Source organism: Chiroxiphia lanceolata, chromosome 6 (genome assembly GCF_009829145.1).
Source record: "Chiroxiphia lanceolata isolate bChiLan1 chromosome 6, bChiLan1.pri, whole genome shotgun sequence".
Lineage (NCBI taxonomy): Eukaryota > Metazoa > Chordata > Aves > Passeriformes > Pipridae > Chiroxiphia > Chiroxiphia lanceolata.
In genome coordinates this window covers 27,868,815-27,883,990 of record NC_045642.1, presented here as the reverse complement: position 1 = coordinate 27,883,990, position 15,176 = coordinate 27,868,815, and the positions used below count along the sequence as shown (strand labels likewise).

General features: G+C 35.5%; 1 protein-coding gene across 1 annotated transcript in view; it reads left to right on the top strand.

Annotated features, from left to right (window-relative positions):
* TTBK2 (tau tubulin kinase 2) overlaps positions 1 to 15,176 on the top strand; it is an 85,808-nt gene that overhangs the window by 43,607 nt on the left and 27,025 nt on the right. The window contains 6 exon segments of the mRNA XM_032689773.1: positions 5,591 to 5,656; positions 6,231 to 6,323; positions 7,299 to 7,424; positions 10,947 to 11,104; positions 12,677 to 12,893; positions 14,240 to 14,451. Of these exon segments, the coding sequence (XP_032545664.1) occupies positions 5,591 to 5,656; positions 6,231 to 6,323; positions 7,299 to 7,424; positions 10,947 to 11,104; positions 12,677 to 12,893; positions 14,240 to 14,451 (872 nt within the window).

The window sequence follows — 15,176 nt, the reverse complement described above, 5'->3', positions numbered from 1 at the left end:
TCAGCAGTTCCTTTATTTTCTATAGAACTAATAGATGCTCAGGGGAATAGGCTGTAACAGCCTTAAAAAAAACAAAACCAAACCAAACAAAAAAAAAAAAAAGAGAGAAATCGTTTTTCTGCTGAGACTTGATCTTATTTTTGAAAGAAATTTTTCTGTGAATGGTGAAACTTATTGTTTTGGGCTTCCCTTATGCCCTCCAAATTTCTTAGTATTTGCAGCTTCATACTACACCCTCCTTTCCCGACCAATACATGGTTGCACTTTTGGGACTAGGCATGTACTTGCTTGCCATCTAAAATTAATGCTGGTTGACCAACTCAGTGGTGTCTCTTAAGATGGATGTGAACCATTTTAATTGAATTTTAGCTGTCTGTCTCTGTGTCAATTTACTAATTTGAGTTCTGTCTTTAATCACCAATTTTCATTAAACTTGCAGGAACTGGAAGTCTTTGAGAGCTGTGCTATTTGTCTGAAATTAAAAACTATTGTAGTGGAAAGATAGATGGTTTGGTCCAGTAAGATTTGTTTCCTGATGAAAATAGAAGCAAACCAAAATCGAACTGGAAACTTTAGTTTCCAGTTCCTTCTGAGCTATGAGCTAAATTCTCTGCTAAGTTGTGAAAAATTATTTTGTATAGTTTAAGAAGGAAAATGTGTTATTTTACTGTTGTGGTTTAATCTCAGCCTCTTGCTCATTTCCCTCACCCCTCTTCTGCCCCTGTGGGATGGAGAAGAGAATTGGAAAGAGAGTATATTTATGTTCATTAGCTTACTTGAGATGTTTTGCTTTCCATTCATAGTTGAAATAAGTCTACTACTTGAAATAGTCTACTTCTGGATTTATGCAGCTCTTTAATATATGGTGTAATTGTTATAATTATCAATACTTAATAAGATATGTACAAAAGAATTAAAAATTAAGGTATTGGTTCTTCAATCATAACTCTGCTAAGAGCACAGAACTTCCGATAGCGCAGAACAACTGTAAAATTTTGACTTACAGAGATAAATAAAACAATATTCTGCCCTCTGGGGAAATTCTCTGCCAGAGCATAGCTGGTTTATGCAGAGTCTTCCTCCTACAGTAATCTCTGCTTCAGCTCATGGTATAAGAGGAAGAAGAAAGACAGACTGCATAGGGCAAAGCAAAAATAGACATGGCAGATTTATCCTGTGTGTTTTTTCACTGCAGCAAGTTGGAGACAGACACTTAGTAGGTTGTTACCATCTCCAGCCCACCAGATTTTTTGTTTGCTCATGAATCAGCTTTGGAACGATCGTCGTTTTCAGCTTAGTGCATCACATTGGCTGAGTAAATACTCCAGATTGAAAACTGAGTAGCTCAGGAGCTTGGTTTATGTATCAAATACTGCTGTCTTAGAAATGGTGATGCTCTTTATAGCACATGTAGTAGGAGTTAGTTTTCATTTGTCACCACATGTCTGTTAGAACTCACAATAGCAAAATTTAATTGTACTGTTTAGATGTTAGCTTGTTACACAGCTTCTGGTAACATAGGATCACACAGCTGCAATCAGTTTTTGGAAATCACATTTTTTTAGGTAGATCTGAGTCTAAGTAACGTGTTATACCAATAACTATAGGAAATGGGTTGATAAAGAGTTATAAGTGCGAGTACTAAATTATTAGTGTCTGATGTGGATTTTAAGACAGAGCTGACTGTGTGGGTTTGAAGAACTGTTTATGCAGTGAAAACTAATTAAGATGTATAATACATTTTTATGGCAATCGTATTTCAACTGCTTCATCTTTCCTTACCCAGAAGATCCCTGAATTTTTCATCTATTTTTAACTGGTGCTAAAGCATGCTGGGCATTACAGTAGATTGCAAAGCCTGTATTCCCCGGAAAGGTGGCATTGGAATGTGAGTTGTTGAAGCTATTTGGTATGAAAAAATGTTTGAAAAAATTGGAACTGTGTGTAGTTCCAATCATGGAAATATATTCCTAGTGGGCATCAGAACTAGGAAATTGATCTTTTAAAGAAAAAAGATAAAAAAGGAGGATTCTTCTGCCTTTAACAAAGGAAAATAGGGGTAACATAGGTGGCTACTTCTCTACTCACCCCCCCATGTGCTTTTGAACTCGACTTTAGAGGCAGCACTGCTGGCTTCCTAGTGCAAAACCTAGAGGCACTTAAGAATACTCAGTCATTGCCTGATTGATAGGGAGAACCATGGTGTGTGTGAGATATAATGTAAAGAATCAGTATTGGTTTATTTTTTCATGTTTGTTATCTATTTTGCATGAATGCAATAAGTTAAATTTTTGCTCTGTGTAATGTTTCCAATGTTGCCCAGAGCAATAAACCCAGAGCATTTATCTGGAGACACTGAACTGAGGAGAGTGATTTGCTTCCACCACACCCCTCCAAAGAAGCCACATTTGCAGACAGGTTTGTAAGCGTAGTGTCTCCCAGGAATCTGCAAACCTGTGTGCTTAGAGGAAATAGTTCACTTTTCTAGGAACTCCTATTTTCCTGCATCTAGTTTATCTGAGACATTGTCAAATGTTTCCAGGGCAGGGCCACCTGCAAAGAAATCTGATGTTACATTTAGAAGTACCTTTATGAGTAGAAAAATTCACCATGGTCATTGAATCTGCTTCATGTGCATGTGAAAATAATTTATTTTAACCAAAATTTGAAGAGTTTAGTGACAGTAATCAAAACCGAGACAATCCTGACTTTCAGATGACTGCCTGAGTTAATTATATTAGAAAAACTTTTTTTAATGCAAACTGACCCAAACAAGGTACAATTTGGTTGAAGATTTGCAAAGTATGTTTTGGAGATGTCCTGAAACAAAATAAGATGATCAGTAATAGCAGAGGAGAATTTTTATTTGAAAAAAATGCAGTGAATCATCCATGAAGTTGCTGTTATCGCCTGTAGTATTTCTCTTTTGCTTCATGAGATGCTGTAAGATGCACGAAGAGTTCTGAAACAGCAAATGCTCAGAAGTCAGTATGTTCTATTCTTAATTAGTCAAACCTGATTTAACCTACAGAGCCATCATTCACTTTGATAGTGACATGATAGAGTTATTTTATTCTTGTTGTGTGGCATTGTAATACCACTATTAAATGGTGACCAGATGCATTACTAATTTCATTGTGTCTTAAAATATAACAGAGTTACATATGCTTTTAAGTCAGATTATAGAAACTATACTTTAAGGCAAGAGGGAGTAAAATGATTTAGATATCCTCGAGTAAATAATTCAGAATTCGCTTCATGATAAGCTCATAGATAGAAGCACTACTCATGCTTTATTTTTCTTCTTTTTTTTTTTACCCTTTCCCATCCAGGTGATTCTCAGATAATTGAAATCATCTTAGGACTAGTAGAGATGGCAGTGACTTTAACATTCAAAGGCATTTGAATAGGTTCATAATGAAATTCCTCATATGGACTTTTCTCCCCCAGGACAGAACTGAAATAAGTCAGATTGTTAGGTTTTGTAAACTGAATGGGATAATTTAGTTTTCATATGACATTTCTTAGTCTTTTTTTATTGCTCTGTCTAGCAACTGAAGCATTTTTGTCCTAGTTATCAAGTAGGAATTGAAGTTGTTATGCTAGAATAAAAGCCTCATTTCATCCTAATTTTCGTATTTTTCATTATTTTCAGAAGAATGGAAATATTTAACTTAGTAAAAATGAATATAGTCATTCCTTTCTAACATTCATACCAGAGACTGAAGATAGTAAGCATTTGATTTCATCTTCTGAAACTATATGCTCTTGAGATCTATGGAATTTGTATTCTCAGCTGTTTTAAAGTTAAGCTCTCAGTGCCCTTTTGGAGAAGTGCTATTCATTAAACTGCATCTTTTTGTAAATTTATGTGTATTTTGATTGTCTTGGCAGTGATACTATATTATTCTTACTTGCATGGTTTGCCAACCTGCACAACTACTAAGAAGAAGATTTAAGTGCTTTTTTTTGAAAAATTTATTTCTCCAACTACAGTGTTGTTTCAATGCAGGATAATGTTCAGTATATGATATAAGATGATATAAGATTAAAGACAGTAACAAGACAGACAATTGAGTCTGTCCTGCCTGAACATGACATGTGTTCCAAGCACCATTTAAACTTTATGATAACATGCAAATGCTAAGATTTATGGAATATCATCTGAGAACCTCTTCATGTTAAGAACATCCTAGAAGGTATTCTCTTAACTAATGCTGGTTCAGCTCTCATCATACTACTCTAGCAGATGTTGATTATATGGACTGTTGAATCCTTTATTAAAGACTTTGCTGCGTAATCTTGCTGGATTCAATTGCCAGAGTTATTGACTGCAATAACAACTCCTGATTTATTTAAATGGTATTTCTGTATAGTGTCTGTTGGTGGATAAGAAAGAATTATACCTATATATAGGTAGGGAGAGATGGAAGTGTTTTATCTTAATAATTTGTGTATTGTGGTTATGTTTGTGTGTGTATAAAACCAGACTTTTCAATGTATTGGCCAAAGTTTTTTAAAATCTGAAGAATTATCGTGAGTCTTAGGCAAGCAGACAGATCACCAATATCTCTTTAAATACAAGTCAGAGGTGAGATAGATAATTGAAGCTTCCTACGTTCATTGTTAGAAGAAACAAAAAGAAGTATTGATTGGGAAGATAAGACTGCATAAAAGAAAGCAAGTTTACCAGTCCTGGCAGTTCTGTCTACATAGAATGATTAATTAAGGAGGTAGCATGGATTGGATATCTGCCTTAGGCAAAGTAATAACACCACGGTTTGATTTTTTTTTCTTTTTAAATTGTAAATATCTACTAATGATGACTGTTTTCAATTATATAATTCTTTCTGTAATGTTTTATTTGAAGAAAAGAAGCATGGGAAAATGTATTCTGTGATTATAAAACACCAATTGACTTATGATTGTATGATATCTAGACTTTAAGGGAGGAAATGCTTGTTTTCAGAAACTAGAAAAGAAAGAAACATTTTAAATTGATGCCTGTGGTGCAGCCTTTGCTATTTATTGCTCAGCCATAGCTTTGAGACTTACCTGTGGCTTACTCTGCTCTTGGAATGTCTCAAAAAATTGGTTGGTTTGCTAGTTCAGAAAATAATTTGTGAAAATATTGCTAACACATTTCAATAAATGGCTGCTTATATGTTCATACCACATAATATTGGTGTATTTTAGCTAAGAGGAAGAAGTTATAGTTTAGATCCTGTCAGAATTTAAACCCTCAAACTTCTTATCGTTAGAACTAAGAAATAGTTTCAGCATTGGAGAAAAAAGAAGAATATTTCTGCCATATGACTGTGATGAGGAATGAGGTAAACAGGATGTGATGCCTGTGGACAGCAAATACTGATGTCAATAGATCATAGTTTATAAACTATCACATACTTTAAAAAACTGTGACAAATGTCACTTGTATTTCCACTGAGAACTTGTAGAAATATGGTAAACTGAAATAAAAGTCTCAAATGAGATATGTTGTGGCTCCATACTCACTTTGTGGATGCCAAGTTAAGTTGTCAGAGTGTTTATTTCTGACAATGAGAATCTTTTCTTTTTTATTCTTTGACAGCCACGAGCTGTCGCTGGTTTTCGAGGAACGGTACGATATGCATCAATCAACGCTCACAGAAACAGAGTGAGTATCTCAACCTGTATCATACCCATCTCATATAGCTGAAATAAGTCAGTAATGCAGTTATTATTCATTTCCCTTTTTTGTATTCTTATATATGCATTTATTATTTAGAAATTAATAGAAATTACAAATTTTGTGAAAGGATGATATACTTTACAGTAGTCGAGGATAGAAAAGTTCTTGGTGTAGAAATAATAATGGTTTTAATAATTATCTTTGGTGTTCAGTTGTATTCTAAGTTAATAAACTAAAAAAGGTGAAGTTACTGTATTTTATGAGGTACATAATGTCCAGTACCTTGTCTTAACATCATACAGTAAAGAAATCTGAATAAACAGCTCTCCCAGTGTAGACATTTGTAGTGTCATTTTAACACATTTCAACTTTTGTTGTTTCTCTATTGAAATTTACTTGTACCTTTCTCCTTAAAATAGTTGCTGGACTTAACGAAACTTGTTTTGCAGTGTAGATTATATTAAATTTTATAATTCAACTCTTGAGCAGTAAAGAATTTGTCTTCCCTCCTGTCTTAGGTATTTGTAATATACAGTAGAAAAATACTTCTTTTTCACAGGAAATGGGTCGGCATGATGACCTTTGGTCTCTATTCTACATGTTGGTGGAATTTGTGGTTGGGCAACTGCCTTGGAGGAAAATAAAAGATAAGGTAAACCTGGAGTTGAAACCAAAGAGCATGAGGGAAATATACTTTTGGATTCCGGGGAAATGCTGTGATAAAGATTCCGCTAAGAATTATTGGTTCATTAATTTTAACATGAGGTTTTCCAGTGTTTTCTAGTGCTAGTTCTTGTCCCTGGTGTCATGGTGTAAAAAACACTCAAATTTTTTTTTTTTTTTATGAACTGTCCTAGGCAGGAGGTAGGTTTACCTGTAGATTGAAAATGTTTTAAATAGCATAAGTAAGTGTATATTTGCCTCTTATTTCATTATTCCCGTTTTCACTTGAGTACTTTATTTCACCTATCACACCTATCTCTTTTGATTACTTGTGAAATGGGCCTTTCTTATTTGCTGGTGAACAAAAGTGAATTGGGCAATATGTGGTAGTGTTTAAGTCATATATCCTAGGGGAGGTATACAAAGAAACATCATCTAATTAACCTGTTATTACTTCATACAACTTCTTCTGAAATTATACTGAAACCTGGTTACTCTCTGATGTGGTTTGTGTAGATGACAATGTGATATATAGGTGGCAGCTCTTTTTTGGTTGATTTACTCATGTTACATGACCGGATAAACACCAAAAAATGACTGAACTTCAGATGATGCAACAGGATATTTAAATCTTCAAAACATACATTCTGGAAAAGTTGGAGTGTTTAATGACAATCCTTGATATCAGTCAGCATTCAAACACAACACAAACACAGCAGAACATTAAATGACTTTTCATATTGAATTTGAAGTTTGTACATTATTTTGCAAGTGTACTGGGAGCAATGACAGAATCTCTTATCTTTCTGTCTGATGTAGAATGGCCTTTCTCAGTACCATTCATTGTAATGTACTGACCTGTCTTTCTGGCTAGTAGTGTATTGAATGGCTGTAACATAGAATGTAAATATGTTGTAGCAGAGAATGAAGATGTGGTAATGTTTGTTGTGTTACTTACTCCTAGGAGCAAGTGGGCTCCATTAAAGAAAGGTACGAACACAGACTTATGTTGAAACATCTTCCTCAAGAATTTAACATCTTTCTGGATCACATTTCTAATTTAGATTACTTTACAAAGCCTGATTACCAGGTAAACACTTGTACTGTTTTGTCTTTCTGTTTTATAAATATGAGAATTTTATGCTGTTTCATCTTCAATTTTCTTTGATTTCATTGTGTAATCTTGGTAGTTATTATGGTTTGTGCCACCACAAAGTTACTTTAATGACCATCTACTGTCACAGAAACTTTGTGGTTCAGGTATGTCTTTTTTTTTCATTTGGGAAATGTAAGGCCATTAAGCTTCTAAAACAATTGACAATATGCTTTTCAGTCAGTATTCTGTTAGGATACTCTAGTATCTAGTGGGTGCTCTGTAAGTTAAATGGAGCAGATTGTTCTCTCAGTGATAGTCATTCTGGCAGTTTTCCAAAGTCTGGAACTCAGCACCTACAGTTAGAGCACAACAGGCACTCATGGTGGGTTTTTAATACCAAAGTACTGCCTACAGAGATCACCAGAAAACTAGTAATTTTTCTTTGTTTGAGAATATTGCCTGCTGAAATGAGCAACCTCTACTCAGCGATAAGTTGATATGTGCCAACAGGATATGCTGAAGAATGTATGTCTTACTCACTCAGTGCTGACCCATGATTAAACAATAAATAAAGATAGAACTTTTTTCTATACCAGTTTGTGGAAAGCAGCAGAGGAATGCTCAGGAAAAGCAGGGAGGGAGAGACTTGAGAGGCTTTTCAATCTCACAAATTGTGGGAGAAGTTGAACTGATCTAATAGCACACCACAACAAGTTGTCCCTGTGTTCCTTCCCTCAGGCTCCCAGAAACACACATTCCTGTTAGCTTCCCGCTTGTACTACTTGTCTGCCTCTGTGCATTTGTTCAACTCACTAAGTCAGAAACACCAGAAGGAATGATTTTCTGTTGGTGTTCAAGTTGAATTGGTTCAACTGAATAAATAAATAATTCTGACTAAGTCTGGAATTGTAACTTTGATAAGAATAATTCCAGTGCTTTGGATGGTAAGTTTAACAAAGAAATCAAGATATATTTGAATTGAAATAATTAAAAATCTCAAGGAATAACTAATTTCCTGTTAGCAAGTGGACTTCTCTAAATGTACTAGTATGTTTTTCTGCACATTTGGAAAACAGACCAATTTTTGTGCACTATCATCATGGCCGGGCTTCGCGAATGAAGATTTGGGAAGGGCTCTACCCATGTTTGTTGCAAGCGTGTTGGTGGCTAAAAAGGCCATGTCCGGTTGCAAAAGGCACAGCAGAAAGCAGAAAGACCCCTTAGGTGGTATATTCTGCAGGGCACAATTCTTTCTGCGTTACCTTTTCTCCTCAAGGGTGATCCTGCGTGCTTTCTCAAAGGCATCAGCAGTGTTATAGATGGTGTGTCTCCAAGCCTCCTGATTGGAGGCCAGAGTAAGCCAGTTATGATGATCAATATGGCCAAGGCTGAGATGTTGTTTCAGGGAGTCCTTGTATTTTCTCTTTGGGGCTCCTCTCATGCGGCAGCCGGTGGCAAGTTCACCATAAAGCAAGATCTTAGGGAGGCGGTGGTCCTTCATCCTGGAGACGTGCCCTGCCCAACACAGCTGTGTTCTCAGCAACATGGCCTCAATACTTGTGACTGCTGCTTGTTCTAGAACAGATGCATTGGTCACATAATCTGACCAGTGGATGTTTAGGATTGTACAGAGGCAGCGTTGATGGAAGCGTTCTAGGAGACGCAGGTGGTGGCGGTAGATGACCCATGATTCAGATCCGTATAAGAGAGTAGAACTAACTTGAATGTAAAAAACCTTCCTTATTAGAAATACAGAAAATGTTCAGCAATCCTGAAAAATAAATACCTTGGGTTTTTTATCTTTTCTATTACGAATTTCCATGAAAATTGTCCTGTAGTTTACAATCAAGGAAAAAGATTTCAATGTTTTGTATGCCTAGTTATAAAGATGCATCAGATTTTTTTTTTCCTATGATAAAAATTATTGATTGCAGGAATTTTGATGTTGTATGGACAAACCTTGATTATAGACTGGTAAATATATTTTATTTACATTATGGTATCCTGGATGATAAAGCATATACACAGGCATATTTTTGCTAAACCTTTTTCTGTATTCTATTTTTATCTAACATAGTACATGCATTCAGGGATTAACGCAATACCTAGACAGAGTTTTTCCATGATTAAGACAGCCCAGTAATTTACAGTCCTGTGGTTGGTCATGGAACATTTGCAGTTGCATAGCTGCATCCTGAGCCTTACAACACAATCTTGCTCATGTGCTTTAGACCAGAGAAGGATTTTATATAGAGCACTGAGAATGTTCTTTTAAACTCTGGTGTGTCTTAACTTGTGTTTGCAGAGATGCTGTTCCTACCTTCGATATGTATCATTCTTTGTTTGTATTTATGGGTAGGCACTGAGCAAGAACGTATGTATGTCCCTGGTTGACATCCCTGCTTTGAAGAGTCTACCATCTAAAATGTTGATGACATAGGCCCAGAATCCATATGTGGTTTGGCAATGTCAGATGTTTATTTTATTCAGGTATTAGTGCACACATTGCTTCAGCCTCCTGATGTTAAGCATTTGAGTTTGAATTATAGCAAAATTTCATTAAAACATTTAAAGGAGAATAACTTTAAAAATTACTTCAGAGATACTGGGTAAGTTTTACAAGAAGAGGAGAATAAAACAGGGTACCTAAGGGACAGTGTGAACTATGGCTTTCTGCAATTCAGTAGGGTTACAGAACGGACTGGGATGACTGGCACACGGAAGATTCTAGAGAGTAAGTTGCTAAAGAGTATGCCCAAGGATACTGTAGAAAAATTTTCAGCATCCTAGATTGGAAAAAAGGGTGAAAGCTAGAGTATTAGCTTTTAAGGAAAAAAATAAATTTAGAAATGTTAGAGTAAGAGAATGATATGGACACAGCCTTCCCATCAGTGACTAGAATGAGACAGTTTTTTTCATGAAGAGAGGATAGTAGATGCAGTTTCCTTTCCTGTCATGGTCACAAATTTTTCTAAATGCTTTCTCATAGTGTAAAATGAGGATGGAAAACTTAGACATTTTTGTGGGATGAATGTCAGTATTAGAAGAAGTAAATGATCCATGGTTCTTAATGACAGAAATGTATGAATTAGCAAATCCTTCCCTACATCTCATTCATTTCCTTGGTTTCTCAATGCTACCAAATATATTCTTTTCTCTTCCTCTGCTGGAGAGCCATTGTATGCTATTCTGCAGCAATGTAGTCATGCTTCTGTGTGTGTGTATTTCTCTTTTTGTGGAAGTCTATGGTGTATCATTGCCTCATGCCTGATAAAAAGACAGATGTGGGTGAATTTTTTTTTTCTTCTTTTTTTAAATAAAATAGAATTTTGCGTATCGTGAGTTTGAAATCTTGAAAAATGAGAAGTGATTAACATAAAGAACTAGTTTTTTTTTTTTTTTTAATTGTTGTCAATATTACAGGAGGATATTTTTCTTAATTACTTGAGGATATTTCTTAATTACTTGTTCTCTTGGACAAAAATGAAGCTTATTAACTTTTTTTTTCATTTTCAGCTTCTCATGTCTGTGTTTGACAACAGCATGAAGACATTTGGAGTTATTGAAAGTGACCCATTTGACTGGGAGAAGAGTGGAACGGATGGCTCTCTGACGACAACAACAACTTCAACCACACCTCAGTTACACACTCGTCTTACACCGGCTGCAATTGGGTATGTAGGCACATCGTGGTCACTTAAATAACCACAGAGGGGCTTCCTACCAAAAGGAAATTATCTCCATAATTTAGGGTTTTTTTTCTACAGAATGTTGAATACATAGAGGAGTGAAGGTTTGGGAGCATTTGAAGTATTTCCCTTTTTAGGGTTCCAGTTTATGTTATACTTAAAGATCAGCACTGCATCCTAAAATTATAGCAATAAAAAAATTATACTCCAGGAAATTGCATATAAATTTGCTCATTCATCCTTTGCTAAATCATATTCTGTGAAACTAAATAATGTGTCCTGAGTTTAACTGCCTGGAAATTTAACTGCCTGGAAATAAACCCATTGTTTTCTGGAATAAAATTCTAGCTACCATTTCCTTATAACTTTGAAAAATGAATGGATCTTTCTAAGAAATTTGGAAATAGATTTTGATTGTGTTTAAAATAATATTTAATGTGGTATTTGAGACATTCTGCAATAAAGTAAGTTGGATAAGATGTGATGTTTAATAATACCTATACTCAGGGGATTGAAGAATATAAGAGGTGTTCATGGGTGGGGAGGAAGACTAGGCCTGTTCTAGGCCTTGAATAGATCAACTTTTAGCTAAAAATCACAAAGGTGGGAGTTTTGACAGTGTAGTGAGGCTGAAAAATGCCAGAATTTCATGTATTAAATTCTCACTATTTCGAAGTAATTTAAAAAAAATTGTTAAAGTAAGTATCCATCAAGACACCAACTGGCTATACTATCTGTTAGCATTACACAGGTGTATGGTGTGCACTGTTGAATGCACTGAGGCTGCCAGGGATTTTGCACATGGATCAGTCCCACTATCACACTAAGCATCACACTAGTTATGTTAGTCTTGGCTGCAATTAACAGTTTTGGCGACTGTAAAAGAATGACTTAATTGACCTTGTGAGCCTTCACTTTTTAGGACTAACATTGCTTCAGTTTCAGATGTTGAGCTACACCTTAGCCCTATTCAGCCTCAAGTCAATGGGATTACAGAACTTTGATTAAAATATAATGTCATGTTAGTGTTATGCTTATATTTTGATTATCAATAATTGGAGAAAAATAGCACTTTGATAAAAATAGTGATTAAAACTGCATTTAGTTTGCTCAGTAATTTTTCTTCCTCACACAGTATGTTTTGTTCCTCTGTCAAATTTTTGGGTAAAGGAAACTGTATGATGAAAGTTGCCATTAATTTTTTTGAATAGAAGAATATGTACAGAAGAGTCAGGAGTGAAGCTGAGCCCAGACATGATCTCTAACAAATTTTCTCTCAAGTGGTTTCGAAAACTTTCTAAAAAACACCTTTTAAGTGATTGGTTTTTTGACTTACATCTTTTGTTATGTGCCTAAATTAAAGAAACATAAATTGTGAAAGCCAGAATGTAAGGGGTTTTATATTAAATAATTTACAAGATTTAGTTTTCTACATAAACATGCTTTTCCTTATAATTTTTGTTTGTTTGCTTTTTAAATAGAAAATAATTTCTGTAAACATGTGAGGGTATCAAAAATTTTACCTTTCTAATTTTTTTTTTTAAACTGCTTTTGTAGAATTGCCAACGCCACTCCTATCCCAGGAGATTTGCTGCGGGAAAATACAGATGAAGTATTTCCTGATGAACAACTCAGTGATGGAGAGAATGGTATTCCAGTTGGTGTCTCACCAGAGAAACTACCTGGATCCCCTGGCCATCAGCGTCCTCAGGAAAAAGATGTTTGGGAAGAAATGGATGCAAACAGAAACAAAATAAAACTGGGGATCTGTAAGGTACTTTCAGATCTGCAATGTGAAGAACATCTTTGAACAGTTTCCTGTTCTCGTAGTGCACATAAGATATAATTAATAATGCAGCAATGATACTGATTAGCCAGATTTATGGTAGAGCTAACACATTTTATATACTGAAACAAACAGACAGACTTTTGGGCCTTGTGCCACTTTATCAGGTCTCTGATAAATAGCTTGCTGATCATTTGAGATGCTTTGTAGTTTACTCATGTTCGTGTTCTTCAGACACAATCTTGATTCTTGCTCACTGAATGAAACCAAAGCAAATTTCCTGCATCTTGCTTGTGCAGAACCCAGATACTAAATGTACTAAAAAGAGTTTAATGTTCTTCAACTGGCAGATTAGTAGTGTGGTTGGTAGTATCCATTTAATTAACTTGGTAGTTTTGTCTCTATAAGATATTATGCCTTTGTACTGATCCAGAGATTCCTGGGCTAATCTTTGGAAGAGAATGCCACTTTATTTTCAAAAGTAGTCTCTGAGAATTGGTTGCTGTCTCCCTTACTCACAATCATAGTATTTCATACTCAAACAAATATAGCCCTATTTCTTGATTAAAAAATGTTTTTAACGTGAAGTATTGGTACTGAAATGTTCTTTATCTAGGAGAGATGTCTAGTTTTGAAGCTATCACTTCTTGTTTGCTAGAAAAAAATGCACTGTGGGAAAGAACAAGGCATGGTGCCTATTTTTAAATATACTTATTTGTTTGGTTTTTTTTTACTGAAGGGGGAGAAGGGTTTAAACAAAGGCAATTTCTATTAACCATACCTGTAGGAACTAAGGATGATCATGATTTTCCAGCTCTAAATCATGCTCAGTTAGTATACAAGGTGGAACGCAGTTGGACTAAAACCTATTTTGAAGTCACAGAAGTACTTAATAGATTTAGTTTGTAACAGTGTTACATGCTCCAGAGGATCAAAAAGATAGCTTGGAAGCTAACTTCTCTGTAATAAAAGCACTTGACTGTAAAGCAGACCAAAGATGCTACCAAGTGCCGGGTTTCAGACTATTATTAAAGAAAATTTCAGAGATGGGTGTGAAATATCAGAGTCAATTTAAGTGTAATTACTTGGTTTTTGAGACTACCATTTTCAGACCTACTCAGAACTAGTATATTACTGGTATTTTGTCTGTTGTAGGTGTGTACTGAAGAGCATATCTAAACTACATTAAGTACGTTGTGAACTTAAGGACCATTCCAAATACAACTTGGCTTTTCACATACTAAAAACTTGAATGATATTCATCATACAGTACCTTGTCTTCCTCTGGTTTGCTACTCCTAGTGATTTACATTTTTACTTTACGGTCTGCACAGGCTGCCACAGAGGAAGAAAACAGCCATGGGCCAGTGAATGGAATGCTTAACGCGCCGAGTCTCGGTTCTCCAATTCGTGTTCGCTCAGAGACCACCCAGTTAGACAGAGATGTTCCACTGGTGCGAAAGTTACGTTCAATTCACAGCTTTGAACTGGAGAAGCGTATGACGTTGGAATCAAAGCCAGACGCTGATAAGTTTCTTGAGACTTGGTAAAGAAATTATTTTATTGTTATGATTGCATCTTTCAAGCATGTATAGTAAGGATACTATTATCTTTCCTTTACCCTGTGAAGACAAGAAATGGAGGTGCTGAGTATGTTTATGCAAGCTACAGCAAAATATTTTCATAATATTGCTCAATTAATGGATTTCACTACTTGGCAACCTCTTTAAAAAAAGATCAGTGGTAGGATACAGCTAAAGTCAAACTTCCACACTTGAGAATTTTGTGTTTCAAGGCCAAGTGGTGTAACTCTGGTGTTTATTAACTTTTTCTTCAGTGACATACTCTTTACAGTCAGTACAACTCATCCTAAGTAAGAATGATGACATCAGGTGCTCAACAAAGGTGACATGAGATTAGGTTATATGACATGAGAAGGAAAGTTTTGCAGAAAGTGGAGTTAATAAGTAAAGTTAGAAATTTTCCTGCATGCAGCAGGCTTAGTTACGCTCAAAGGTGTTGCATCAACATAAAAAAACTTGATAGAAGACAGAGATCTTAAAATGGAATTTGAGGGTAGAGAAGAGACAGATGTACGAAAACAGATTCAATCGGTTGGCCTCTATGTAGAAAGAATAACGGGAGAAGGACACAGTGAAATCAGACTGAAAGGTAGAGGCTGAGTGGGGACAGTAGAAGCAAACTGAGATGATGACAGTGATTCCTTCTAAGTACTTCATAGCGGAGTTAGGAATCTGAATTTGTTTGATG